At 51.6% G+C, this 12,086-nt stretch overlaps 1 protein-coding gene across 12 annotated transcripts in view; it reads left to right on the top strand.

Annotated features, from left to right (window-relative positions):
• The window catches only part of PTPRN2 (protein tyrosine phosphatase receptor type N2), a 1,035,582-nt gene that overhangs the window by 962,607 nt on the left and 60,889 nt on the right, over positions 1-12,086 (top strand). For all 12 annotated transcript variants that reach the window (XM_024249815.3, XM_054560095.2, XM_054560097.2 and 9 more), the window contains one exon: positions 5,006-5,079. In XM_024249815.3, the coding sequence (XP_024105583.2) occupies positions 5,006-5,079 (74 nt within the window). The remainder of the gene's footprint in view (positions 1-5,005; positions 5,080-12,086) is intronic.

Below are 12,086 nucleotides of genomic sequence, written 5' to 3'. Positions count from 1 at the left end.
CCTCTCAGTAAATTCTCAGACTACGGTTTTGAAGAGCGCACCCATTCTTAATGGAAAATGAGCCCCAGGCTGTTATGAATTCTCACCCAGTGGTTCCCGCCATTGCTCTGTGTTGCCTTCCCAGGGAGGTATGATGTTGCATTTGACAACAGAAGGGTGCAGCCTTCAGTTCCCCGAGCACAGGCCAGGGCTGATTGCGCGTGGGCCTGCCCTGGCTTCATCTCCAGCCTGGGGTTGGAGGCCCCAGGCCACCTGCCTCCCTTCACTTCATAGAACATGAAGACCCCTCCACAGGCCTCACACATCAAGGAAACTGCCCTTTAGGGGACTCGGGAACTGGATGCCATCATCCTATTGGCTCTCAAAACAACTCATAAAAAGTAAGAGAATCACAAAATAGAGATTCGCCAGGCACATGAACTCTCCGCACGAGGAACGGTTGCCGCCCCATGCAGGAATCAGAGTCCACCCTCCTCCACAGCCCGCAGCGTCCCTTGGCCCTCCCAGGATGGCTCCAAGCATTTCCTGGAGGTTCCAAATGACCCCGTATTACAAACACAATGACTTTGCTGGCCAGGCGCAGTGGCTCATGCCTGTAATCCCAGCACTTTGGGAGGCTGAGGCAGGTGGATCATCTGAGGTCAGGAGTTTGAGACCACCTGGCCAACATGGTGAAGCCCTGTCTCTACTAAAAATACAAAAATTAGCCATGTACAGTGGTGCACGCCTGTAATCCCAGCTACTCGGGAGGCTGAGGCAGGAGAATCGCTTGAACCCAAGAGGTGGAGGTTGCAGTGATCCAATATCGTGCCACTGCACTTGAGCTTGGGTGACGGAGCAAGACCCTGTCTCTTTAAAAAAAAAAGACTTCGCTGGTAATTTCAAAAGCAACATGTTGACACAAAATCAAATATGCGATCAGGAAGTACGAGCTCTCCGAAGCCCTGGAAGCTGGGTCCTTGACTCACTGCCATCTTTAAAGGGTGACCTCGGGGGAAATGAATTCGGCTGAAACAATTTTCCACCAAGAAGCCCATGGATTGTCCACTCGCCAGCAGGGCTCAGGTGCCCATGGCAGATTCCCCGTCTGCCATCGAGAGGAGAGGGCCGGGCTCGTAGAATGCATATTTAACTCCCTAGGACTCCCGAGCTAGGGAAGCATTTTCTTAATTTTCCAATGAGAAAATCCAGCTGGCGCTTGTCTGCTGAGTCCAGTGGCAGTGGCCACTTTCCCCGTGGCCTGTTGCTCACGGGGCCTGGCGGCAGGGACCCCTCAGCTGAGGAGGAGCTCCCAGCACGCTGCCCTGATGCCTCCTCTGCCCCCGTGGAAGCCAGGCCACTGATCTCAGGGTGCAGTGGGCACTGTCAAAGCACCAGACAAAGCCAGGTCAAAAGCCTGCGGGCTCCAGGCTGCGCTGCCTGTTCCCTGCCCTGCTCCCTCCTGTCCCTGCTCTTGGTAAAGGCTTCTCAGACCCATAAGAACGATCTGCAGTTGCTGGTCTCACAAGTGCCTAAAGGTGACTGTGCTGAAAATGAGACAGGGCCCCAGAGGCCCCTGGAAGCAGCCAGAAGCCCCTGCTTTTATTCCCAAGCTCTGTGTAGGCTGCAGCATCGGGCCCAGCGCAGCACCTCTGACCACAGCCTCATCTCTGGCTGCGGTGTCTGTGTGGCCCCGCTGTGAAACTGGGTTTCTGGAATCAATGTTTGGAGTAGTGTTTGTGGGGTGTTCAGATGTCAGAGTCAACCAATTTTTTTCTGATGATTTGTGTTACAATTTCCTGCCACTGCCAATTTTCACTCTCCAAGAACTAATTTGTGCAGGAGCTAAGAGCCATTGAGTCCCTGGGATATTTGCATCATTCACACCTTCGTTCAAAGCTGATGGGATGATTTGCAGCTTCATGACATTCCTGAGGCATTCAGCTACATACGGCATGTGCATATGTACACATGCATTCTTCTCCTCTCTCTAGATGTTTTATCTTATCCCATCTTGTCACCCCTGAAAGAGGCTGACATTCCTACCTGAAGGAGGATGTCAGGACGGCATCCAACCTGGAGTGTATTGATCTCTAGTGCACAGTACTTTCCTAGTTCAATCAGTTAAAACACTCACTAACTAAGTTTCCCAAACCCTAGAACTTGTTGTTTTAAGAACTATAAGTAAAATCTCCAAGAAAAATGAAAGAATTGCATAGAGAAGCAGAGTCTGTGCAGCTTCACCACCACCACACTGCTCCATGATTGGGGCCACTTCCTTCTGGTGCCAGCGTCCACAGGAGGTGCGTGGCGAGTTTGGAGTTGGGGAACAGGTCCAGAGGGGACCCACAGCCACCAAGCACTGGCCTCCGAGGGCTCCAGCGAGGGTGCTTTTGTTTTCTCAGAAAAGATGGAAATTGGTGTTGTGTGCAGCACCGAAAGGTTTTCCCTGGGACAAACGGCAGCAGAGCTGAGACGCTGTTGCTTTCAGATTTCAGCCAGGGATGGCAGTGACAGGCCCTCTGGAGTGGCCACTACCATCACACCGGCTGCAGCAGGGAGGCGTGACCTGGGCATCCTGTTCCACGAAGCAGGCTGGACCCCCATCCCCACCCCCACGCCAGGGAGCAGCTACAGCTGCCCAAACCATAGCTGCGGACCCAGGCAGCCCTGCACACTTAGGGACCCAGGAAGAAGATCCTTGCCCTTGCAGGAAGTGCCTGTTCCTGCTACCTGGATTCTCCCTGCTGTTGGCACCCATGCTGATCTTGGAGCAAAGTCAGGGCTGAGCCCGGGCACTGTCACAGCCCAGCGGGTGTGACACTCAGGGCAGTGCTGACCCACCAGCCCCCTGCCACCTCAGCCCCCTCTGGACTTTGGGCACCAACGAGCATGGGAGGGAAGCCGAGGGAGGGCAGAGGGCAGCTCGGCTCTGGCCTGCAGGTGCCCCTTGGCACAAACAGCCTGGGTGCCATGAATGGCAGCAGGAGACAGAGATTCCTGGGCAAAAGGGGGCAGGTCCTCCATGAAGCACCACCTTCAGGCCAGGGAAGGTTTGAAGGCTGGGGGCTGGGCTGCAAGTCCTGTGGATCAGAGTGGGAACTCATGGTGCCTTTTCCAGGCCTGCCCATGGCTACTCGTGGGCCAATCAGCATGTACTTCCTCCCCTCTGAGGCCCATAAATGCCCCAGGCACAGCCAGAGCTGGGCAGACATGGGGATGACCAGCTGCAGAGAGGAGCTTCCCACTCCAAGGCTTCCTCTCTGCTGAGGGCTGTAGAGACAATGAGACAAGCAGCCTGCAGAGAGGAGCTACCCACTCCAGAGCCTCCCCTTTGCTAGGAGCTGAGCACTCATCGGGACCCCCTGGCTACAGAAAGGAGCTGCCCCCTGTGGGAGACTGAGCTGTTCTATTGCTCAATAAACTCCTCTTCATCTTGCTTATTCTCCACTTGTCTCCATACCTCATTCTTCCTGGTCACAGAACAAGAACTCAGGACCTGTCGAATGGTGGGGCTAGAAGAGCTGCAGCACAAACAGGGCTGAGACATGCCCCTTGCTCGCCACATTGTGGGTAAAGAGAAGGAGAGAACAGCTGTAGCCCTTCAGAGAGCCCAGACCTGGGAGCTCCCAAGCTAGGCCTGTGACTCCATCTTTGGGACCCTGTGGTTCCTGGTATCTCCAAACTTCCAGGAGCTACCATGTTCCTCAGTGTCAACCATGGAAGCTGCTTGCAGTGTGTCTGGTCTGGCCGCAGCCTCGCAGAGAGCCAGCACTCATGCTGGCACCTGGAGCTGCTCACCCTGCTGCAGCACCCAGCGTGCCTGACTGGTGTGGCCAGACCCCATGCTCCTCACACACCCCTCGCCACTCCATGCCTGACTCTCCCTTGGCAGGCATGGGACCCAGGCTGGTAGTGTGAGCCAAACGCGGCCTGCCAGGCCCAGCCTGAGCAAAACTTGGGCAAAGGCACCACCAGCCACAGAGATGTCTGGCCAGAAAAACAACACCCTAAAGATCCTGTAACACAAAGTACACCTTGCAGAGAAAAGGAGGCAGCTGCACACCAGGGAGGTGGGAGGTGCAGGAGGGGCTCTTGCAGAGCACCTTGCAGAGAAAAGGAGGCAGCCGCACACCAGGGAATTGGGAGGTGCAGGAGAGGCTCTTGCGGCTTCCACTCTGTGAGCTCTGCTGGTCGAAGTTTCTAAAAACAGAGCAAAGAGGAAGGTAGTCGCAGCCAGCAGGATGGGGGTTACCCCAGAACCAAAGCCAAGACAGCTCACATATCACACACATCACAAGTGCCTATTGTCTCCCCTGCTGCGCCTGGCTTCAGCAGCCGTCAGGTTCCTCTGCCTGTCCAAGCGAGTTTTTATGCCAGTCTCCACCGGTACATTTTTCCTCCATTTCCTCTTTATCTGCATTTTATTTGTCTCTTACTCTCCTTTTAAAACTAAGTTCCAGTAATCTTGAGGACTTAACTGTTCATTGACTATGAAACTTTATATTTTGAAAGGTGGGCGATTGCTTAACGTTCATATTTCTGTTTACCCGCTGTGTGTTGCCAAGTGTGTCTGTGATTTAAAGGCCAACATGGTATAAAATTCTGCAGAGGAACCCCTGACCTTGGTGTGTGAACTCCACGTGTGGGAAAACACGAGGATATCTCCATTCTGCCTAGTGGGAGCTTTGTGCCAGTTCCCCACATGCCGTTCGTCTGCCTCCCGCTTGGAGGATCACACATGGAGGGGAGGATGGGAACAGGAACATTAGAAGCCACATTCAGGAGGGTGTGAGCAGAGTCCTGGGAGAGGACGCGGGTGGGCCCTGGAGCCCGGGCAGGGGTCCCACACTGCTGGGCTATAGGCCCTGGAGGCTGGTTGGGAGTCCCACACTGCTGTGCGGTGGACCCTGGAGGCCGGGCAGGGGTCCCATGCTGCTGGGTGGTGGGCCCTGGAGCCCAGGTGGGGGTCCCACACTGCTGGGTGAGCCAAAGTTCCTCTGACCCCTGCACTGTGTCCTTGCAGATGACCACTCCCGGGTCCTGCTGAAGGCGGAGAACAGCCACAGCCACTCGGACTACATCAACGCCAGCCCCATAGTAAGTGCATTGCCGGGGCAGGGGCCCTGGGCTTTCTTCCCTCGGGTGGCACGGATGCGGCAAAGCACGCAGGGAGGTTCTCGGGGGAAGTCACTTCCCCACCCAGCTCGGCGTCTCTGCGGTGGGCGGGGCCGACTCTGCCCACTGGGCTCCCGCCACTCCCCTGTTCCTTCACCAGCGGGGCTGTTTATGAGCCATGTGGGTCCCGGCTCACGCTGGGCGGTGGGTTCTGTGACTTGTAGAACATCCAGCAATGGCGACTGGACAGTTTCCTGACTAGAAGACATGGCTTTTAGGAGAGGTTCGTAGTGGGTGCCGTTCCTCTTTCCTGGAGCTACACATTCCCTGTATATTCATGGGGCATGGGCACACGAGGCCTCAGTCTACGCTTTCTGTAACAATCAGTGGCTTGGAGGCAGGTCCAGAATTCCAGGTTCGTTTTCATGAAGTATTTCCAGTGAATGGGATCCTGTTTCTTAAGAAAGAGACCGTTTGCTGGCTGTTCCTCCCCCTGGGATAGACGCAGGTGCAGTGGAGATCGGGCTGTCCTGTGTTTCTGGGGATGAGTGTGGCGGCAGCTCCTGTGCCATGAGGTATGAGTCCCTGTGGCCTGTGGTCCCTCACTTCCCAGGGGCTCCTCTCAGCCCATGCTGGACGCAGCTTTCACCCTATTTAACTCTGGGCATCCCCTTCCCTGTCATGACCTGTGGGGGGAGCAGGGCTGAATGGGGAGGTTTGCAGCCCTCCCAGAGTGAGCAGAGGAGGAAGAGATGTGAGTGTGGAGAGGGCTGAAGCCACAGGTCAGGGACACTGGGACTGGCTGTTCATATGAGCAGTGATGGTGGCAGGTGGCGGGGGCAGGATGGGACACTGTCCAGGGCCGGGGTTTTGGAGGCCTGGCAGATGGCGCTTTAAACCAGCGGTGGAGAGGCTGGGGCTCCGTGCGGATTTATGGCGGATGCTGGTTGTCATGTCTCCCCCTTTAAACAGCTCTTCTCAATTCTGGTCTTCAAGGAAGCATGAGGACATCTCACTAAAATTCCAAATTTGCCTTTAATCAAATATGGTGGCTGCAGGATGCGACGCTGTTCTAGGGCTGAGTGAGACAGGGCAGGTGATCAAGGCACAAATCGCACCATATGGTGTCCCAAAGTTTCTTTGCTCGTCCATAGGGAGCTTTGGATGAAAGTATTAGCCCAACTGCCTGCAGGCCGTGGCCACTGATAGCGGACGGTGCTCAGCTCTCAGTTCTGCTGGTCTCAGCGGCCACTGATGGTGGACGGTGCTCAGCTCTCGGCTCTGCTGATCTCAGCAGCCACTGATGATGGACAGTGCTCAGCTCTCGGCTCTGCTGGTCTCAGCAGCCACTGATGGTGGACAGTGCTCAGCTCTCGGCTCTGCTGGTCTCAGCAGCCACTGATGGTGGACAGTGCTCAGCTCTCGGCTCTGCTGGTCTCAGCACACCTGTGGGATAAAGCACACTGGGAAGATGTCCACATGCCTGAGCCAGTCCCATTTTCCCGCACTTCACAGCTCACACAGTGAGCATGTTCGGCTTTGAGAGACTGAATTCAAAGTGAAGAAGTGGTCTAGTGTACTTGGTCTACACCACCTGAACCCAGGTTTCTGTTTATGTGTTCATTCTTAAGAAGGAATCACTTCTTTCCTTCCAGCAGAGGTTGATTCCCAAGCTTGGTTCCATCTGGGTTTCAAAGATCCTCATTCATCTTCCTTAATAAGATGTGATGCACATAGTATTTTTCTGTCATCAATTCTAATTCAAAAACATCAAACCAAAGCCTCGCTGATGTGCCAGCCTCTCACTTGATGAACAGAACATGCGTTCTGGTAAAGCCAGGTGTGCGTTCCTGGATTCCGCTCTTGTACTACGTGCAGCAGAGTTGGCAACACGAAACCGTCCGAAGGAAAAGAAAAGCCATGTTGAGGTCCGTTTTCCCTGAGATGAACCATTTGATGAAGCCAGAATGAGGAATAAAGCCATGATTCACAAGCCTAAGAGACGAGAGGTCAGCGTTGCAGCTGGGCCCACTCTCCCCAACTTGATGGGTTCCAACTTGCAGATGTCTGCGCTATTCCAGGCCACAGCCAAGCCCCAGCGTGGGCAGCAGTGCCCAGTGCAGCAACTGTGTCGAGCTGGAGACGGTGGACAGCTTTCATCTCATGTGGGAACCAGAGGGGGGGTGTGTTTGGGGGATGAATTCCTGCACATTCATGCAACTCCCTCTCCAGGCCTTACTGGGCAGGAGCTTGGGTGAGAAGGTGGGGCCAGGAGAGAGAACTAATTTTATGGTACATTTTATGTCTTTCCTTTATTTCATACCACAGTTCTTTTTTTTTTTTTTCAAATTTGGGTTGTAAGAATGAAGCAGAAGAAATCGATGGTGCCTCTTCTTTATGAAATAGCTGAAGGTACAATGATAATTACCTTCCTAGCAGCAGCTGAATGAAAAGCTCACAATTACAGCAAAGGAAGGCCCTGGCTGTGCAGGATAAAACTATGATAATTACATCTGTCATATTTGTACTTAGTCCTCATTACATTTCAGGGAAGGCATCCAGTAGTAAATAATGTGCAATCTTTGCTTTTAAATCAGAGGTCATGAAAGTCAATGGGAATTCTGTTTTCCCTCATAGGTTGTCTGAGAGAGAAACCCATGAGCTACATTTAAAACAGCCTGATTATTACTGAGGACACCAAGTTGAGGAATGGTGTTCACACAACAGTCCACTCAAACACAGCACACAAGCTTTATTACCAGGACAACTCTGAAACTCCCAAAGACGCTTAAAAACCAGCTTAATTCTTCATTTCACTGTCTATTAAGAGAGAAAAAAAACCATCGTTTAAAGTTTTAATTCAGAATGCATTTAACTATGTAGGGACAGAGTGGCTTTTCAGAAAAGGAAGAGAGGTTGGATGTTCTGACTAGCATAAGAAATTGGCCAAATATAGGAACCACTTCAGTTATTTACAACCAAAATTCTGTGTATAATAATGGTTTATATTCAGTATTTTACTTAAGTAAATCTCAACTCCTAAGAATACAATATAAAAATATGTCAAGTTCAAAAGCCAATCTGCTGACCGGGTGCAGTGGCTCATGCCTGTAATCACAGCACTTCGGGAGGCCAAAGCGGGTGAATCACTTGAGTTCAGAAGTTTAAGACCAGCCTGGCCAACGTGGTGAAACCCCATCTCTACTAAAAACACAAAAACTAGCCAGGCATGGTGGCGCATACCTGTAATCCCAGCTGAGGCAGGAGAAACATTTGAACCCAGGAGGGAGAGGTTGCAGTGAGCCGAGATCATGCCACCACACTCCAGCCTGGGCTAAAGAACAAGACCCTGTCTCAAAAAAACAAGTCAATCTCCCATTGATTACTGAAGCTACAATTTCCCAATAAATTCCTATATTAAGACTTAGTATTTGGAAAAGGGACTTGACAAGTCAGATGATGGTTTTCAAGAAAGCGTTTCATGAAATTTGCTTTAGATGTTAGGAAAGGCAGGTGGAGAGGTGGAGAGGTGGAGAGGTGGACAGGTGGAGAGGTGGAGATGTGGGGAGGTGGAGATGTGGACAGGTGGAGATGTGGACAGGTGGAGATGTGGACAGGTGGACAGGTGGACAGGTGGAGAGGTGGACAGGTGGAGAGGTGGACAGGTGGAGAGGTGGACAGGTGGAGAGGTGGACAGGTGGAGAGGTGGACAGGTGGAGAGGTGGACAGGTGGAGATGTGGGCAGGTGGAGAGGTGGAGATGTGGAGAGGTGGAGAGGTAGACAGGTGGAGAGGTGGACAGGTGGAGATGTGGACAGGTGGAGATGTGGAGAGGTGGAGAGGTGGAGATGTGGAGAGGTGGAGAGGTGGAGAGGTAGAAATACCTACAGATGAGGCGTGTGCTTATTCTCTGTGCAAGATTTCAGAGTAAAGACGTGATCCCCCGTGCCCTTCCCCAAAGCTGGGCAGATCCTCTTAAGATGTTTAGGTCACAGCTGCCAGAGGCCGGGGCTGGTTTGGGAGCAGAAACTGGCGTTCCCTTCACCTGCCCCGCAGTGGGCGCCTCTGCCACCATGGAGGCTGTTGAGGACTGCAGGACACAGTCCAGTGGTCCTGACATGCTGAGTGCTTCATTTCTAAAATGAGCTTTGTTTGGAATATTGGGGAAATTGTGGCTAAGTTTTTCATGCAGATTAGGATTTCTAAAGATACTTGTTTAGTAATTATCCTCTGATAGCATAAGGCGCATCACTAGGCCATCTTTACACTGTGTATTCAGAGAGACAGAGGAACACACCTCACTAGTGTCCTAGTTCGTACGACATCTTCCTAAGAATCAGTCAACCAAGGGATAACAGAGTCAACACAGACAAATGGGCTTTATTTTTATTTTTAAAAAGTAAGCCGGGCACAGTGGCTCATGCCTGTAATCCCAGCACTTTGGGAGGCCAAAGCAGGCGGATTGCCTGAGGTCAGGAGTTTGAGACCAGCCTGGCCAATATGGTGAAACCCCATCTCTACTAAAAATACAAAAAATAGCCGGGTGTGGTGGCACATGCCTGTAATCCCAGCCACTCCGGAGGCTGAGGCAGGAGAATCACTTGAACACAGGAGGCAGAGGTTGCAGTGAGCCAAGATTGCACCACTGCACTCCAGCCTGGATGACAGGGTGAGGCTCCACCTCAAAAAAAAAAAAAAAGTAAAAACAGAATTATACTGTTAATTGTACTTGCCTTCTGGCCGTTGATTTTCATGAAGTCACTTGGAGTGAGTCACACTGGATTCTCAGTGGTACCGGCCTCTCCAGGCGGGATGTGTTGCTGCAGAAGCCCCTGTCTGGGGAGAAAGCGCTCGGAAATGACTGCACCTCGCCGTTCAGACACTCGGCCCCGCACACCACGGGAGGACACAGCAGCTCTGTACTTGAGGAAGCAGCATTCTTCCTTCTCTCTGGTTCACTGAGGACAGCATGGACGCGTGTTTGCGGGCCGCAGACCACCCGACAGCTTGGCATTCACCTAATTAATTTACAGGTTTTCACTGACAGTTTCAGGATGACCAACACCAGGACACACACGTACACACAGATGAGTCTGCACATGCACGTGCACTGGAATCCACAGCTAAAGGACACTTAGAAACCACATCATCAAAGCTCCTCGCTCCCTGAGCACACCCACCACAGAGATATGGAGACTGAGGCCCAGAGACACTGATGTTCAAGCTCCTCGCTCCCTGAGCTCACCCACCATACAGATATGGAGACTGAGGCCCGGAGACCTGACAGGCCTTTGTGTCGGGAACATAACAGTCATACAAATAAAAAGTATATTGCAGTGAAATGGAAAGTAATGAGTAGGAGGCGAAGATTAAGAATGAAGACTGGAGGAAGCCAGAGTAGATGCCGTGTGATCGCTGGGTGGGGAAGACAGAGTGACACACACCTACCAAGTCCGGTTGTCACGCAGATGCCCTCATTGGAAAAAGCAATGTTAGTAGAAACTCACTTGATTTCCTCCACGGCCACTTATCCTGCCTGAAAACCTTAAATGTAATAAAATCTCTGTGTGGCCAGTTAAGTATTTGCTTGACTTTTCCTCGAAGCCTGCGTGAAACCACAAGGAGGCCACCTGTGGCCTTTGCAGTTGCTGCTTCCACAAAATCCTTCTGCCCAGAATCATTTTCTGTTCAACAGAATGTGCCTGGAATTAAATGAATGTAATTGTCTCCTGAATTATTGTGAAACCGATGACACATGTCACCACTCGGATCGTCATGCTGTTCCCGCCTTCCCAGTGGCCCCCACAGGACGGCAGGTGGGCAGGAGAGAGGTGAGGCCGGTCCCCACTCAGTCTGCGCAGCCAGTACTTCCTGTTCAGCCATCCCCCTCCCAGCACCCTGACTGTATTTCTCCTGTCTTGGGTATTGGAGCAGGTGATGGGTGTGTGGACTTTAGGACACCTTAACAATTCAGACCTAAATCAACAGTCACCTTCTCGACCCTCCTGCAACCCTGTCCAGAATTTTACTTTCAATCACCTATTTCTCATTTTGAAAGCAACTAAATGTGCTAGTTTGAACATGCTTACAATTTTAAAATGTGTTGCTGTAGAAATTGCTCTGGGCAAAAAAAAAAAAACAAAAAAACATTTCAGAAGGAGGCAGGGTTTTCCTTTTTATGCGTTACTATTTGCAGGGAAGAGACAGGGGTCTCTGTAAATAGCTGTCACCCCCAACAAATGCATATTTCAAAAAATCAAAACTCCTTATTTCTGCTAAGCATTTTTCTACTGAAACATTCTAATTGGGGCTTTCAGTGACAGTAACATAATTTTACCTGTATTGTGTGTGTTGTGGCGAATTTCAAAACGAGGTCCAGTTTTAATTACGAATCACTAAATCAGATGCACAAAAAGCTTTTCTCCCTGCTTCCCCCCAGCCCCCGGCTAGCGTCACCGTGTTGTTCTGTAAGAATAACTTACATCTGTTCCTTTATGCTCGCCCCTCTTTTATGGTGAACATAATTATAAGGTGCATTTGGTGCCTTCTTTTGTGCTGACAGCCGTCATCTCTGGGGCTGGTGATGGCTGCACGGGGACTCACTGGCTCGCTGTTAAAGAAAACGTGCCCCACGTCAGCTTCCCAAATGCAGCAGTGCTTAAGGTGACACCAGGGCCACCACTGATGTCCTTGTGCGTTGGCTTAAAATTACATAGGGTTAAAATTTGCTCATTTTTCACTGTGTTGAGAAATGTATTCTTAATAATTACCTTGAAATCTGGAGCATTGTAAATCTCGAATCAAACCCTGATAGCAAAAGAGTACATTTTAGTCCTAGACACAATAGAAGAAAGGACTGTGCGTCAGATGCACAAGCAGCTGCCTCCCCAAGGTGAGGTTCCCCCAGCGCAGCATCCGGCTCTCCGGGGGTCGGTCTCTGCAGAGACTTCTGGGAGGTGTGGGGAGGAGCTGGTGAGCCCTGGGGATGAT

This window comes from Pongo abelii, chromosome 6 (assembly GCF_028885655.2).
Source record: "Pongo abelii isolate AG06213 chromosome 6, NHGRI_mPonAbe1-v2.0_pri, whole genome shotgun sequence".
Lineage (NCBI taxonomy): Eukaryota > Metazoa > Chordata > Mammalia > Primates > Hominidae > Pongo > Pongo abelii.
Note: the sequence above shows the minus strand (reverse complement) of the source record. Positions and strands in the feature narration are given on the sequence as shown.